Below are 13,678 nucleotides of genomic sequence, written 5' to 3'. Positions count from 1 at the left end.
AGCTAAACTCCAAATAGCCTAAAAACCCTCAATAAACTAAATTAGTCAAAAACGTTAGCCTCTTGCTAAAAAGAAAGCTTAACTCTAAAGTAGCATATCAGTAAATAACAAATTAGCCAAAAAAATTAGCGTGTTGTTAAAATATTAGCTTAACTACAAATTTGAAAAAAAAACCTCACTAGGTGCCAAATTAGCCAAAAAAAAGGTAGCACGTTGCTTAAATACTAGCTAAACTCCAAAATAGCTTAAAATTCCTCAGTTAACTAAACTAGTCAAAAACATTAACCTGCACCTGCCACTTAAACATTAAGCTAAACTCTAAATTAGCCTAAAAAACCCAGTAGATAAATTAGCAAAAAATGTTAGCATGCTGCTAAAATATTAGCTATACTCCAAATTTTTTTTTGAAAATGACTACAAAATTTTAAAACATAGTCCATGAATACATTTAAAGGGTTGTTGCTACCTAATATTTTTCAATTTGAAGATTTTCTAATTCATTTCCTGTGTGGCAATATTTCAAAACTATAAAGTTCATGAATACCAAAAATACAAGCAATAATGTCCTGAACAAGTTGAACGTTATGATACAGTTTTGGTGAAATTGTTGAAAGTGAGATTGAGTTTTTACATTCTAAAAACTGTATGGAAAGTAGCAGGAGAATTCATGCTTACTCAGCATTCACACAATAAAAAAACTCAAATTTAAAATAAATAATATATGTATTTTGCTTTTGCGCTTTAACTCTAAACCAGAGTTGGGGCCCCTAGGATTTCGAACAACCAGGGGGCCCCACCCTGGTTCGTTAAACATTTCCACCCAGTTTTTCTTCCTGGTATTCCTGCCCTACTTTTTACTGATTACCTGGATCAGGTGTGCTTCAGTAAACCAGAATCTGGAATCAGTCATGAGTAGGGTAGGGATAGCTGGAAAACTTATTGACTAATAGGTTCACGGAACCAGGGTAGGGCAGACCGGCTGTCTTAGTATTTCCTAATTACTATTTTTTAGTTGTTCTATTCCTGTTTTATCATTTCTCTATCATTGCACAAACTGACCCAGCAGCTAACCTTGAAGATTTTGCCGATGCCTTCCCGTCACGCTGTGGCAGTTGTGTTTGTGACTGTGGTGCACATGTATGTGGACGCCAGATCTTAAGAAATTAAAGTAATTCCATCTTTTTAAACCTTTGACACCGAAGCTTTAGCTTCCAGTGTTGACATTCCTTTTTTACTAGTGTATTTCTTCAGTTTATGCAATTAACGTAACTCCAGTGCATTCTGATATGCAACATTTAACAGTAGTGAAGAGCCAGGCGTGTCCAAAGTCTGGCTGTGGGGCACATGTGGCCTCTGGGTAAAATCCGACCTTTTGGCCAAAGCCCAGCCCGTGGGCCAGAGTTTAGCCTGTAGAGGCAAAATCCGGCCCGTGGGCCAAAGTCTGGCCCGTGGGGTAAAATCCATCCCCTGGCCCAAAGTCTGGATAGTGGGCCACAGTTCGTCCCATGGGGCAAAATCCATCCAGTGGGCCACAGTCCGGCCCGTGGGGCAAAATCCATCCAGTGGGCCACAGTCCGGGCCGTGGGGCAAAATCCGTCCCCTGGCCCAAAGTCTTGCCGGTGGGCCAAAGTTCGACCCGTGAGGCAAATGCAGCCCTCGGGCCAAAACCCGGCCTGTTTCCAAAGCCCGGTCCGTAGGCCAGAGTGTGGTCAGTGGGGGCAAATTCCAGCCTATTGGCCAAAGTGTTTCCAACGGGGCAAAATCCGTCCCCTGGTCAAAATCCGTCCAGTGGGCCACAGTCCTACCCGTGGGGCAAAATCCTTCCCCTGTCCCAAAGTCTGGACAGTGGGCCACAGTCCGACCCGTGGGGCAAAATCCTTCCCCTGTCCCAAAGTCTGGACAGTCGGCCACAGTCCGGCCCGTGGGGCAAAATCCTTCCTCTGGCCCAAAGTCTTGCCGGTGGGCCAAATTTCGGCCCATGGGGCAAATGTGGCCCTCGGGGGCAAAACCCGGCCTGTTGCCAAAGCCTGGTCCGTGGGCCAGAGTGTGGCCCGTGGGGGCAAATTCCGGCCTTTTGGCCAAAGTGTTTCCAACTGGGCAAAATCCGTCCCCTGGTCAAAGTCTTGCAAGTGGGCCAAAATATGACTCGTAGACTAAAGTCAGGCCTGTGGGCCAAATGTATCCCGTGTTGGAGTTTTCACTGGCTTGCAGACTCCTTTCATAAAACTGATAACATCTTTTAGAAACAATGTGTACGATTTCTTGATTGTGGTTAGCTAATTTAGCTATTAACTCTTAACTGTGGCAACACTGTCCTGTGACTCGTGTGTGACGCTTTCTAGCTAGTTTCTAAAATGTCCAAAAAAAAAAAAAACTAAATGAGGGATCCTGCTTCCAGGATAACTTGACACCGGCTGTTTTCAAGGAGATCAACATCTAGAGGCAGACGAGACGAGCTAACTACAACGAGCTAACTACAACGAGCTAACTTGGAATGAACGCTGCAAATATTTCTGTTATTTTTTTGTAAAAACTGATTAAAAAGTCACTATGTTAAAATTTTGTGCCGATTTGCAAAGCAATTTTCATCCGTGTCAGAATCAGCTGATTCCCGTTGATATCGTAAGCGGCTGAAGATCGTAGGAGTTTAGCGAAAAGGTGTTAGCGGCGACATCTCCATGCTAATTTGGCTAGCTAAAGTGGAAGCGATTGGAAAAGACGCATCATGTTTTAAAGATTATTCAAGAAGTTATTTTATTATTTTAAATCTGTAGGTTTTACCTAAAGGAAGCCAGCTTGTCCACATACCGACTCTACCGTCCATCACCGTCCCGCAAGAGCCGAGTAACCAGGAAGTGTCCAGTGGAGCCGGGGATCTGAGCGACAGCATGTCGGTGGGAGAAATCGCAAAGTCACGGTTCCGCAAGAAGAAATCCAGAGTGAGACGACCTTCGTTTTTCGAGGTCTTTCTTTGTAGAATCGTGGCGAATGGAATCACCATTTCCATGTTTGTGTTCCAGAGTAAGGTAAAGGTACGCAGGGCCAGCATTTCTGAGCCGAGTGACACCGATTATGAACCCAGAACCCTGTCTTCTGCAAATGGTTTGCTCCTTTAAAAAAATGCATACTCTGGTTACTTAAATGTCTACATTAATGAGAATTTTTTTGTTTCTTCATCAGACCTGGTTCTTCCCCACAAGCAGGAAATCGAGCGCATGTCCAGCTTCCGGGATCAGATAGGAGAAGACTGGCTGAGATACCACCACCATCTGGACGGAGGCGGTCCTCCAACCACCCTGGCGAACGTCACCACAAACCAGCCACCACTCACAAACGGCCTCGGCTCCTCCACGCCAGATCCGTCGATGGATTTTGGGCAGGAGACGCCTCATTTGTCCTCTGTGGAGGTTCTGGAGGTCCTCCCGCCTCCACTGCTTTCATCAGAGACGAAGGAGGCGGAGCTTGACCTGGAAACGGAGTCCACTTTACAGTGGCCGAGTCAGAGCCAGCAACTTACCGAGTCCACCCTAGAGAGCAGCGTGGCGGACGGTGAAACGGTGAAGCAGGAGGCGCCCAAACCCGAGCCCAGTCCGGAACCACAGAGATCGTCCTGCACTGCTAGCAAAGAAGCGACTCACGAAGAAGAGGAGGAGCTAGGAGGTACGTTTTACTTAATCAATGCAATGTTTGATTAAAAAAACTAATAAAAAAGCTTTAATCTGTTCTCCCCGTTTCCTGTTAGTGGACTTGTGTCACCCGCTGCTTGTTGGAGTTCTCCCTCACCACAAGGAGAGGGAGAGTCCGGAGAACAGGAAGGAGGTGTTCCTGTGCGTCAAGCAGCGACTGGTGCTGGAGGTGGACGTTCAGAGCGGCAGAGAGAGAAGCCGGCTGGAGTTGGACAGCCTGACCCGGGTGGAGACTAAGGAGGAGCAGTGGAACCGGGGGGTAAAAATGAAATCAGAAAGTCAAGTTAAAGTCCCATCAGTTGTCCCACACTGGTGGGAAATTTGTGGGAAATTTGTTCTCTGCATTTGACCCATCCCCCATCCCCTGGGGGAGGGGTGAGCTGCAGACACAGCTGTACTCGAGAACCATTTGGTGATTCAACCCCCAAATCCAACTCCTTAATGCCGAGTGTCAAGGAGGGAGGCACTGAGTCTCATTCTTTGGTACAACTTGGCCTGAATTTGAACTCTCAAACTCCCATTCTCAGAACGAATACTCTACCAAAAGCCCACTGAAAGTTTTCTTTTTACAGTCTCTCTTAATTCTTTAGTTTTTTTTCCATTCACAATCAAAAAATGGTCAACTTTAGACACTTTAGCAACTAAAAACTCACACATTTAGGCACGTTTTAGAACATTTATAAAAATGAACAATATTGGTCGTATTAAATAAAATACTGGTTAACTCGGAAATGACAGAAACTAATTTATCTGAAATACGTAATTCCTCAACCGTTTTCGCAAATAAATGCAATTCCTACAGATTTTGATGCAGCCTGAATCAGCCTTGTGCCCTCATGCAACACTTTACGCTAGTCAGAATTAACTGATCGACTAAACGTTTTGCTATCATATCAGCGTGACAAAATCTGCTGGAATTCCGTTAATTGCGTAAACAGTTCCAGATTTACGCTAGTTCAGAAAACATCAAGATCTGTCTTTAGCAGCTCCAGCCATCGCTACACTGGTTGTAGTGATGGCTGGAGCTTATGGCTGAGCTGGCTCAGCGGTGAAGCTAACAGATGAGCAGCAAAGCTAGCAGCGGATCACTGCTAGCTAAGCAGCAAAGATAGTAGCAGATCACCACCAGCTAAGCGGTAAGGCCATTGCCGGATTACCACAAGCTGACCGGCAAAGCTAGTGGCAGATCACCACCAGCTAAATGGCGAGGCTAGCAGCAGATCACCACCAGCTGAGTGGGAAAGCTAGCGACGGATGAGCAACAAAGCTAGCGACTGATTGTCACCAGCTGAGCGACAAAGCTAGCAATGGATTACCTCCAGCTGAGCGGCAAAGCTAGCGACGGATGAGCGACAAAGCTAGCGATGGATTGTCACCAGCTAAGTGACTATGCTAGCAACAGATCCCCACTAGCTAAACGACAAAGCTAGCATCAGATCACCACTAGCTAGAAGACAAAGCTAGCAACAGATCCCCACTAGCTAAACGACAAAGCTAGCATCAGATCACCACTAGCTAGAAGACAAAGCTAGCATCAGATCACCACTAGCTAAACGACAAAGCTAGCATCAGATCACCGCTAGCTAAACGACAAAGCTAGCAGCAGATCACCACTAGCTAGAAGACAAAGCTAGCATCAGATCACCGCAAGCTAGAAGGCAAAGCTAGCAACAGATCACCACTAGCTAAACGATAAAGCTAGCAACAGATCACCGCTAGCTAAATGACAAAGCTAGCAGCAGATCACCGCTAGCTAAACGACAAAGCTAGCATCAGATCACCGCTAGCTAAAAGACAAAGCTAGCAGCAGATCACCGCTAGCTAAGCGATAAAGCTAGCAGCAGGTCACTGCTAGCGAAACGACAAAGCTAGCAGCAGATCACCGCTAGCTAAGTGATAAAGCTAGGAGCAGATCACCACTAGCTAATCGATAAAGCTAGCAGCAGATCACCGCTAGCGAAACGACAAAGCTAGCACCAGATCACCGCTAGCTAAGCGATAAAGCTAGCAGCAGATCACCGCTAGCGAAACGACAAAGCTAGCAACAGATCACCACTAGCTAAACGACAAAGCTAGCATCAGATCACCGCTAGCTAAATGACAAAGCTAGCAGCAGATCACCGCTAGCTAAACGACAAAGCTAGCATCAGAGCACCGCTAGCTAAAAGACAAAGCTAGCAGCAGATCACCGCTAGCTAAGCGATAAAGCTAGCAGCAGGTCACCGCTAGCGAAACGACAAAGCTAGCAGCAGATCACCGCTAGCTAAGCGATAAAGCTAGCAGCAGATTACCGCTAGCTAAACGATAAAGCTAGCAGCAGATCACCGCTAGCGAAACGACAAAGCTAGCAGCAGATCACCGCTAGCTAAGCGATAAAGCTAGCAGCAGATCACCGCTAGCGAAACGACAAAGCTAGTAGCAGATCACCGCTAGCTAAGCGATAAAGCTAGCAGCAGATTACCGCTAGCTAAACGACAAAGCTAGCAGCAGATCACTGGTAGCCTAACAGCAAAGCTAGTGGCAGATCACTCTTCCAGGAAGATTCTGTTCTCACTTTGTGACATGAGCTAGTTAGAACCCGCCCTTTTTTACAGGTATGTGAGGGGCAGGGACATGAAATGCATCTAAACAGCACTTTTGGGGTTGTTTATAGTGAGGAATGAACATTTTAATACATTTTATTTTGCATTGTGTTTGCCCTTTAAAGGCTTAATGCAGCTTTAGCTACAAAAATGTCTCACAGTTGTAAAATGTTTGTGTGTGTTTCAGACTACGGAGGAGCTGCTTCCCGTTGTGGAGCTGCACTTCGATTACATCAGCGAGGCCAAGAAGAGGAAACGCTACGTGCTTCTAGACGACGACCCTCAGCAGGCAGCGCAGGTTAGCCCTCTTAAACCTGAACGTTTTGCCCCTTTGCCACAGTCACCCCTGTGCAGGATAAGCATGACTGGCAAGTACACGCCACCCACAGACTGCTCCAGGCGAGTCCAGTCATGCTCAAAGAGTGGCCTTTGTTTTGTTTTCATACTTGAACAGGATTGTTTATGGTTTTTGCACATTTCCGGGTGGGTTTTTTCCTCTGTGAGCTCCCTTTGAAGTCACAAAAACTGTAAAAACTCAAAGCAAAGACGATCAGATTCTTTTATTTTATATTTTTTGAAGGTCTTGAGTGACGTTCTGACCCGCGTGGTTGAGGAAAACCAGCGGCGCAATTCGGAGCCGGACCTCAGAACCGTTCGCTTACAGTGCCTCCGCTGCAGGTCAGAGTTCATGCCTCCGGAGGAGGAGGGAGGAGGATGGAGGAGAGGAGCAGAGGAGCGGGTGGAGGACGGGTGTGGTGAGGACAACACAGGTGAGAGCTCTGAAGGCGAGAGATTTGAGATTCATAAACTGATATTTCAGGTTTTTCCTCTGCTTTTTATCAAGATTCATCTTTTTAAATCCTATGATGTTTACAAGACTCTCCATTATTAGGATTATTCTACTTTATTGTAGATTTTTTTTCTTATTTTGATTAAAGTACATATTTTTTTTCATCTTACAATGTCATTTAAGTTACATGCGTAAAAAAACTTCTACATTTATTAGTTATAACAACTTGAATTTAATTTTTTCATTTTTTTGTTTACTTTTATTTTGAAAAAAAAATAAAAGCTTAAAATTTAGAAATGTATTCTGTTAGATCACAAATTCTTTCTATTTTTAAGGAATATTATATTTTATCTTCAGTTTTTCTTTTAAATGTAATAGTTTAAAAGTTAATAGTAAGAACTTTTTTTAATTTTTAATTAACTTTTTTTTTTTAAAGAGTAATTTTTTTAATTTTTTTTAAGGAATTTAAATTTCAGAAAAGCAATTTAAAAAATTTTATGGCATCTATTATTCTATTAGATTACAAACGTTGACTATTTTTAAGGATTATTATATTTTATCTTCAGTTTTTCATATTTTTTACACAATCCCCCCCCCAAATTATTTTCCGTAATATATAACATTATATTAAATGGTAAGATGTTGCATTTTTTTTAAATAAATCCACATTATTTGAAACGTTTGAATATTTAGGTGTGAAATTCTAATCTATTTTATTATAAAACGTTCAGTTTTTACCCTTATTCCATTTTATCCTAAATCTGTATTTTTATTGAAATATTTTTCTTTTTATATCAAATGTCTTATAACTTAGTAAATTGCCAAAACAACGCACTACAACAACATTTCAACAACACAGGCAAATTATTTTTAAAGTTTAATCTTAGTTTTTCCGTTTTGTTTCAAAGTAGTTTTGATTTCAAAGTATTTAATGTTGTCATCTTTTCGATCACAAAAACCTTGTTTTTAAGATTATTACACTTTATCTTCAGTTTTTTTTCTTTTTTATGAATTTTCTCCCCGAAAAAAGAAGTTTATTCTATTTATAACATGATCAAATTTTTCCTTTCTTAAAATATTAGACCTAATTTTAAAAATTTTATCAATTTATCAATTAATCTTCATAATTTATGTTTTGTTTTTTTTAATTTTTTTACATTATTTTGTAGCAACTTTCCATTTTTTAGCTGTATTCCCAGGGGCGGAGCTACAGAGGGCAAAGGGGGGCCCTAGCCCCCCCCCCTAATTACCTCTAAATTTTTGAGTGTCATTATTGTAAAAAAAAAATTGAGCCATCATAAAAAGCTGCTTTAACACCCTCCCACACACACAAAAAACAACAATTGACCCGTCAATGTATTTGCCACGCCCCTTTATTGTATATGAAAAACTTTTTGAAAAACTCAATAATAATACTTCATAAATAATAAAGCTGATCCTGTCATTTGTACATTTGCTACCCTTCTGCCCACCTCCCACCAAAATGTTTTAGCTCCGCCCCTGGTTTTTCTACTTCATCATAATCTTTTTTTTTTATATATATATCTATTTTTATTCAAAAATATATATTCCTTCCCATCTTGCAATCAGTTTAAATTGTTTCAAAATTGTAAAAAACTTTCACCGATGACTTTTTATAATGTAAAATATGAGTTTTTCAATAAAAGAAAAATAGGAAAATAATTTAAACATTTTCTCACATCTTTTAATCTATGATGTAACAAAAACATTCAGTGTTAAAATAATTTCAATTTAAATTTTTTTTTTTTTTTTACTTGTTCCCATTGAAAACAGGTGATAAGATTTTACTTTTTTGAATTTTTACTCTTAAATTTAAGCTTTTTATGTTTTAGCCTATTTTTTTTCTTTTAAAAAAATATTTTTTTACAGATTTTATGTTATGTAACTGTACAAACTTTCCATAAATTAATAAAAAATGTGTCAAACACGAGTGAAGCAGTCTTTTGGCCTCATCCTAAAGCTTAATCCTTAACAAAGCAGAAGAATCATTCATCTGGACTCTCCTTAAAAATTAAGCTCAGCCAGCTTTCAGCTTTTATTCTGAAGCTTCCACTCCTTTATTTGAATCAGTCAACGGGTTTGTGGTTCCAGCCGCAGATAAGATTGAAGACAAGGTTGCACATTTGCAAGTTCTGCTGACGTCAGCAGCTTTATCAGTGAGCTGCGCCAAACAAAAAAGCCCGACTTCAGCCTCTCGCCAGCGAATCCCAGGAGTTATCTGCGCCGTTGTTCCAAGGCTTCTGAGACTTCCCACCTCTGTAATCAGCGAGACAGATAACACGCTTCGATTCCGGGCCCGGTGCTGAGACCTGCTCAGACACGCAGACACGTTCAGCAGACGTCTCACGGGACACGACAAACTGCGCTCCTCTCTCATTGCGCTCGTTCCGAAACTTAAGGCGACGCGGCGCCCTCTAATTTGCCTCTAAAAACACAGTTGTTGAGCCAAAAATGGTTTGTTTTTGATGTTTCCAAGGTGTTAAAAAAGTATTAAAGTGTTCAAACAAATTGCAATTTACAGTAACGATGCACCCCAAACTGTTTTATTTAATACTCTAAGGCACCTGGTTTAATTTAAAAAAAAAGAAAAAAGAAATAGTTATTTAAGACCACCCTTGATCAAATTTTGTTGGATTCAAAGCATTCTCAGTAGTCTTTTTAACTACAGTAATGCAGTTTTTAGCCAAAATTCTCAAAACTTGTGTTGTTTTCTAAAACATTCGAGCCAAATGGGCCCCATATGGTTGAAAAGTGGATCCTAAATGGGTTTGTCCAAAGTTTCCATGGTGGCTCCACCTGTGATTGCTCATTTGCACCCTGGGCTGCAACCCTGCTAGCTCTGCTGGCCCCTGAGTGGGGCACTAACTAGCTCTGCCATACCCTGGGCGGTGCGCTCCCTAGTTCTTCTGGCCACTGGGTGCTCGCTAGCTCTGTGGGCCTCTTGGTGGTGGCGCTCACTTAGTCTCCTGGCCCCTGGACGGTGGTGCTCGCTTGCTCCGTTTTCTACTGGGCTCTGGTACTTGCTAGCTTTGCTAGCATCTTGGCGGTGGCGCTTGCTAGTTTTGCTGGTCTCTTGGCGGTGGCGCTCGCTAGCTTTGCTGGTCTCTTGGCGGTGGCGCTTGCTAACTCTACTGGCCCCTGGATGGTGGCGTTAACTTGCATTGCTGGCCTTTGGGCGATGGCGTTTGCTTGCTCTGCTGGCCTTCGGGCGGTGGCGTTAGCTAGCTTTTCTGGCCTCTTGGCGGTGGCCCGCACTCACTCTGCGAGCCTTTGGGCGGTGGCACTCGCTAGCTCTGCTGGCTCCTGGGTGCTGGCACTTGCTAGCCCTGTTGACCCCTGGGTGGAGCATTCGCTAGCTCTGCTGACCCCTGGGCGATGGCGCTCGCTTGCCCTGCCTGACCCCTGGTTGGGGGCGCTCGCTTGTTCTGCTGACTCCTGTGCGATGCCGCTCGCTAGCTCTGCTAACCCCTAGTTTGGGGCGCATGCTTGCTCTGCTGGCCCCTTGGGTGGGGCGCTCGCTAGCTCAGTTAACCCCTGGACGGTGGCGTTAGCTTGCTCCGCTTTCCCCTGGGCTCGGGCGCTTACTAGATTTGCTGGCCTCTTGGCGGTGGCGCTTACTAGCTCTGCTGACCCCTGGGCGATGGTGCTCGCTTGCTCTGCTCACCCCTGGGTGGTGGCGCTTTCTAACTCTGCTGACCCCTGGGCAATGGTGCTCGCTTGCTAACTCCTCTGGGTTTTGGGCGAATGCCCAGTGTATCGAGCCAACCCACTGAGTGGCCACTTTAACTGTGGACAAACCCAGTTGGGGCCCACTCGGCCTTGCTGGCTGGGATAATTTCTGCAGACCGGCAGGAGCTTGTTAAAAATTTGTGGGCGGGACCGTTGGAATGGAGTATTCCAGCCCCACTTCCTTTTGCTGAGAGCTCTCTGTTTACAGGCTCTCACACTAGCTTACAGCCTCTCACTCCCCCAACCTTGGCAAAAAAAAAAAAAAAAGTTCTTTCTTTTTTACTTTCTTTCTAAATCTTCACGTTTTTATCAGTTTTGTTGATTCTGATCTCCTATTCTAAATAGAGGTATAAAATATGGTGATTTCTTTTTTTTGTACACTTTCTGTTATTTTTTTGTAAAAAAAAAAAAAAAAATAAAGCATTGCCACTAAGTTTTTTTTAAAGGTAAATTATTTTAGCAAATTGCAACATAGTAAAACTGGTTCAAAAAGTCCTCGCCTGTATTAAAACCCAACAACAATTTTGAGATTTTTTTCCCAGCCCTCGTTCATTTGTGTTTGCTTCGTTTGCCTGTTTTCAGGACACAAAAGTCAAATCTGTCCCGAATGCGGCAGCGATCACGTGGTCCAAGTCGCGGCCCAGTCGGCTCCGTACTGCAGCACCCCCATCCGCCGCCCGTCCAGACCGGACAGCGAAGACGAGCGTCTGGAATCGACTCAGAGCTTTTGCAGCGCCATTAAGGTATCTTCATTTTTTACTTTTATCCATAAAAAAGTATTTGCACTGCGCCATCAAGGTCTTTTTTTATTTTTGGCTTTCCCATAAAGGAGAAAAAGTATTTGCACCCCAATCAGACCAACCTTTATCTTTGCCATATATGTCTCATTTCTTTGAGTTTTAGTTTAAAACAAAGAAAAGTGAAGAAAATACTTTATTTTTTAAATTCGTTTAGCATTAGCAAAGAGAACGTTTTTCAATTCCGATTGTACGTTGTAAAAAAAAAAGTAAGTGCCCCCTTTGTCTAACTAGGTAATGAACCCTGTTTTTTTATTTTACTTATTACATCCAAGTCTGAATTCTGACAAAAACATAGAATTAATGACATTTCTTGACTAAAACAAGCAGATAAAATTATGTTTTCAATGCTGCCATCAGAAAAAATAAATAGTTGTTAAAAAAACAAAAAACACTGACTTTGACTTTAAAAGGATTGAAAAGTGATCTTAGGATTCTGCAGCAGTAGGGCTTGTTTTAAAGAACACATGGATATAAACTTGATTCTTAATTTGAAAATCATTTGCGATTCTTTGTGTCTATTACTCAATTTTCTGCTCAAGTATTTTTTTTATTTTGCAAAAAACTACAATAGATTTGTTTGTAATGGAAAAAAATCCCTTTAATTATAAAACTACAATTTTGAATGTATCTGTACTTAAGTTAAAGGTGTTTTTCAGAATCATTTTCAGTGGGAATTTTAAAAACTAAAAAAAATAATTAAAATAAATCGTAAACTTCTAATTTAAAAACAATTTTTTAGGAAGAAAAAGAATGTTTTGAAGAACAGAATTTTCTTTTTACTTATGCGATTATCGGTAGTTTAAAGTGCCCTGAGCCACAAAACAATGTGCATATTATATAAAAATAGTAAAAACTGTGACGTTTACAACACTTAAATCTGAATTGCACAAAAATTTAGAACTTTTTGGGAGGAAACTCCTCATAAATTAAGTTAGGAAGGTTGGAACACCTTAGAAAAGTGTTTGGCTTCATTCACTTCCATTGAAAACTCTGTAAATGTGTGTAAATATGCATTTTAGGTTAAAAATTCTCCCATTCATGCATCACTACGAGTTTATACAAGTTTTCGAGCTCTACGTACAAAGCAATTAAACCCACATTTAAAGCAAAACTAGGTCACACTTTGACCAATCAGGGACTTGGATTTGGTAGTGACGTCCCTATTCATTTACGAAACCATTTGAACATTGATCGTGAAGGAGAAATGAATAATTGCCGTTTGTGCTCCGATGGAATTCTACGACACCACATCGGAATAAAACTGAAAGAAAAAGCCTGAAGCAAAATTTGCACCGCTTCAACATTTTGCACCAAACCTCTTCCAACTGTAGGTGGCGCTCATGCGCTGGTAAATAGTCGCAAAAGAGACCGCGCACCACATTTCAGAGTGGTTTTAAATTCTCTCCTTATCTCAACAGGACGATTGCACAGACGTCAGCTTCAGCAACAGCCCCGTCCACGAAGCCGCGGCCACCACCACCACCGACCCCACCTTCGTCACCGCCAGGGAAAGCTCCTTCTTCATCGGGGACGAACCCGGCGACACCAGCAGCCTCTCCTCCAACACCGATTGCCAAAGTAGAGAGGAGCTGGCTGGAAGCTACCATTACACGGTTACAGGAGCCACGCCGCCTCTAGCTCCAACTTTAGGCCGATCCATCCCCAAAGGTGAGTCGACGGAGGAAGCCGAGGTGGTCTGCAGGGCCCAGACCAACCAGACGGACTTGCTGGAAGTAGTGGTCTTAGTGTGCCTTTAAACAGACTCTGGTACAGTTCGCTTGTAGTGTAAATGTAAACTGGTCCAACTCTGAACATAATCGTGTTTTCGGAGCTAACATAGCCGAATAAACATAAAAAAAAGTTAAATGTTTTGAAACTTTGACTGATAATCTCTGACATCATCCATTGGATTCTGTGAAGTAAACATAAATAGGGAGTTCATTCCATCCAACTTAACACGCTCCAAAAACAGCGATTGGCCGGGAAAAGCAAGAGTTTTAGACTCTGTTGGGAACACCCAATAGACAACTCACCTGTCAATCAAAAAAACACACCTTTAAAAAGTTCTAG

The 13,678-nt window shown here is 42.4% G+C and overlaps 1 protein-coding gene across 1 annotated transcript in view; it reads left to right on the top strand.

Annotated features, from left to right (window-relative positions):
- Positions 1-13,678, top strand: part of LOC112156679 (serine/threonine kinase 11 interacting protein) — a 44,227-nt gene that overhangs the window by 5,937 nt on the left and 24,612 nt on the right. Inside the window, exons 12-19 of the mRNA XM_024288957.2 lie at positions 2,775-2,939; positions 3,021-3,102; positions 3,181-3,660; positions 3,743-3,945; positions 6,456-6,566; positions 6,849-7,038; positions 11,391-11,551; positions 13,027-13,276. Coding sequence (XP_024144725.1) covers positions 2,775-2,939; positions 3,021-3,102; positions 3,181-3,660; positions 3,743-3,945; positions 6,456-6,566; positions 6,849-7,038; positions 11,391-11,551; positions 13,027-13,276 — 1,642 coding nt within the window. The remainder of the gene's footprint in view (positions 1-2,774; positions 2,940-3,020; positions 3,103-3,180; positions 3,661-3,742; positions 3,946-6,455; positions 6,567-6,848; positions 7,039-11,390; positions 11,552-13,026; positions 13,277-13,678) is intronic.

Source organism: Oryzias melastigma, linkage group LG2, assembly GCF_002922805.2.
Source record: "Oryzias melastigma strain HK-1 linkage group LG2, ASM292280v2, whole genome shotgun sequence".
Classification (NCBI taxonomy): domain Eukaryota; kingdom Metazoa; phylum Chordata; class Actinopteri; order Beloniformes; family Adrianichthyidae; genus Oryzias; species Oryzias melastigma.
This window is presented reverse-complemented; position numbering and strand designations above follow the sequence as displayed.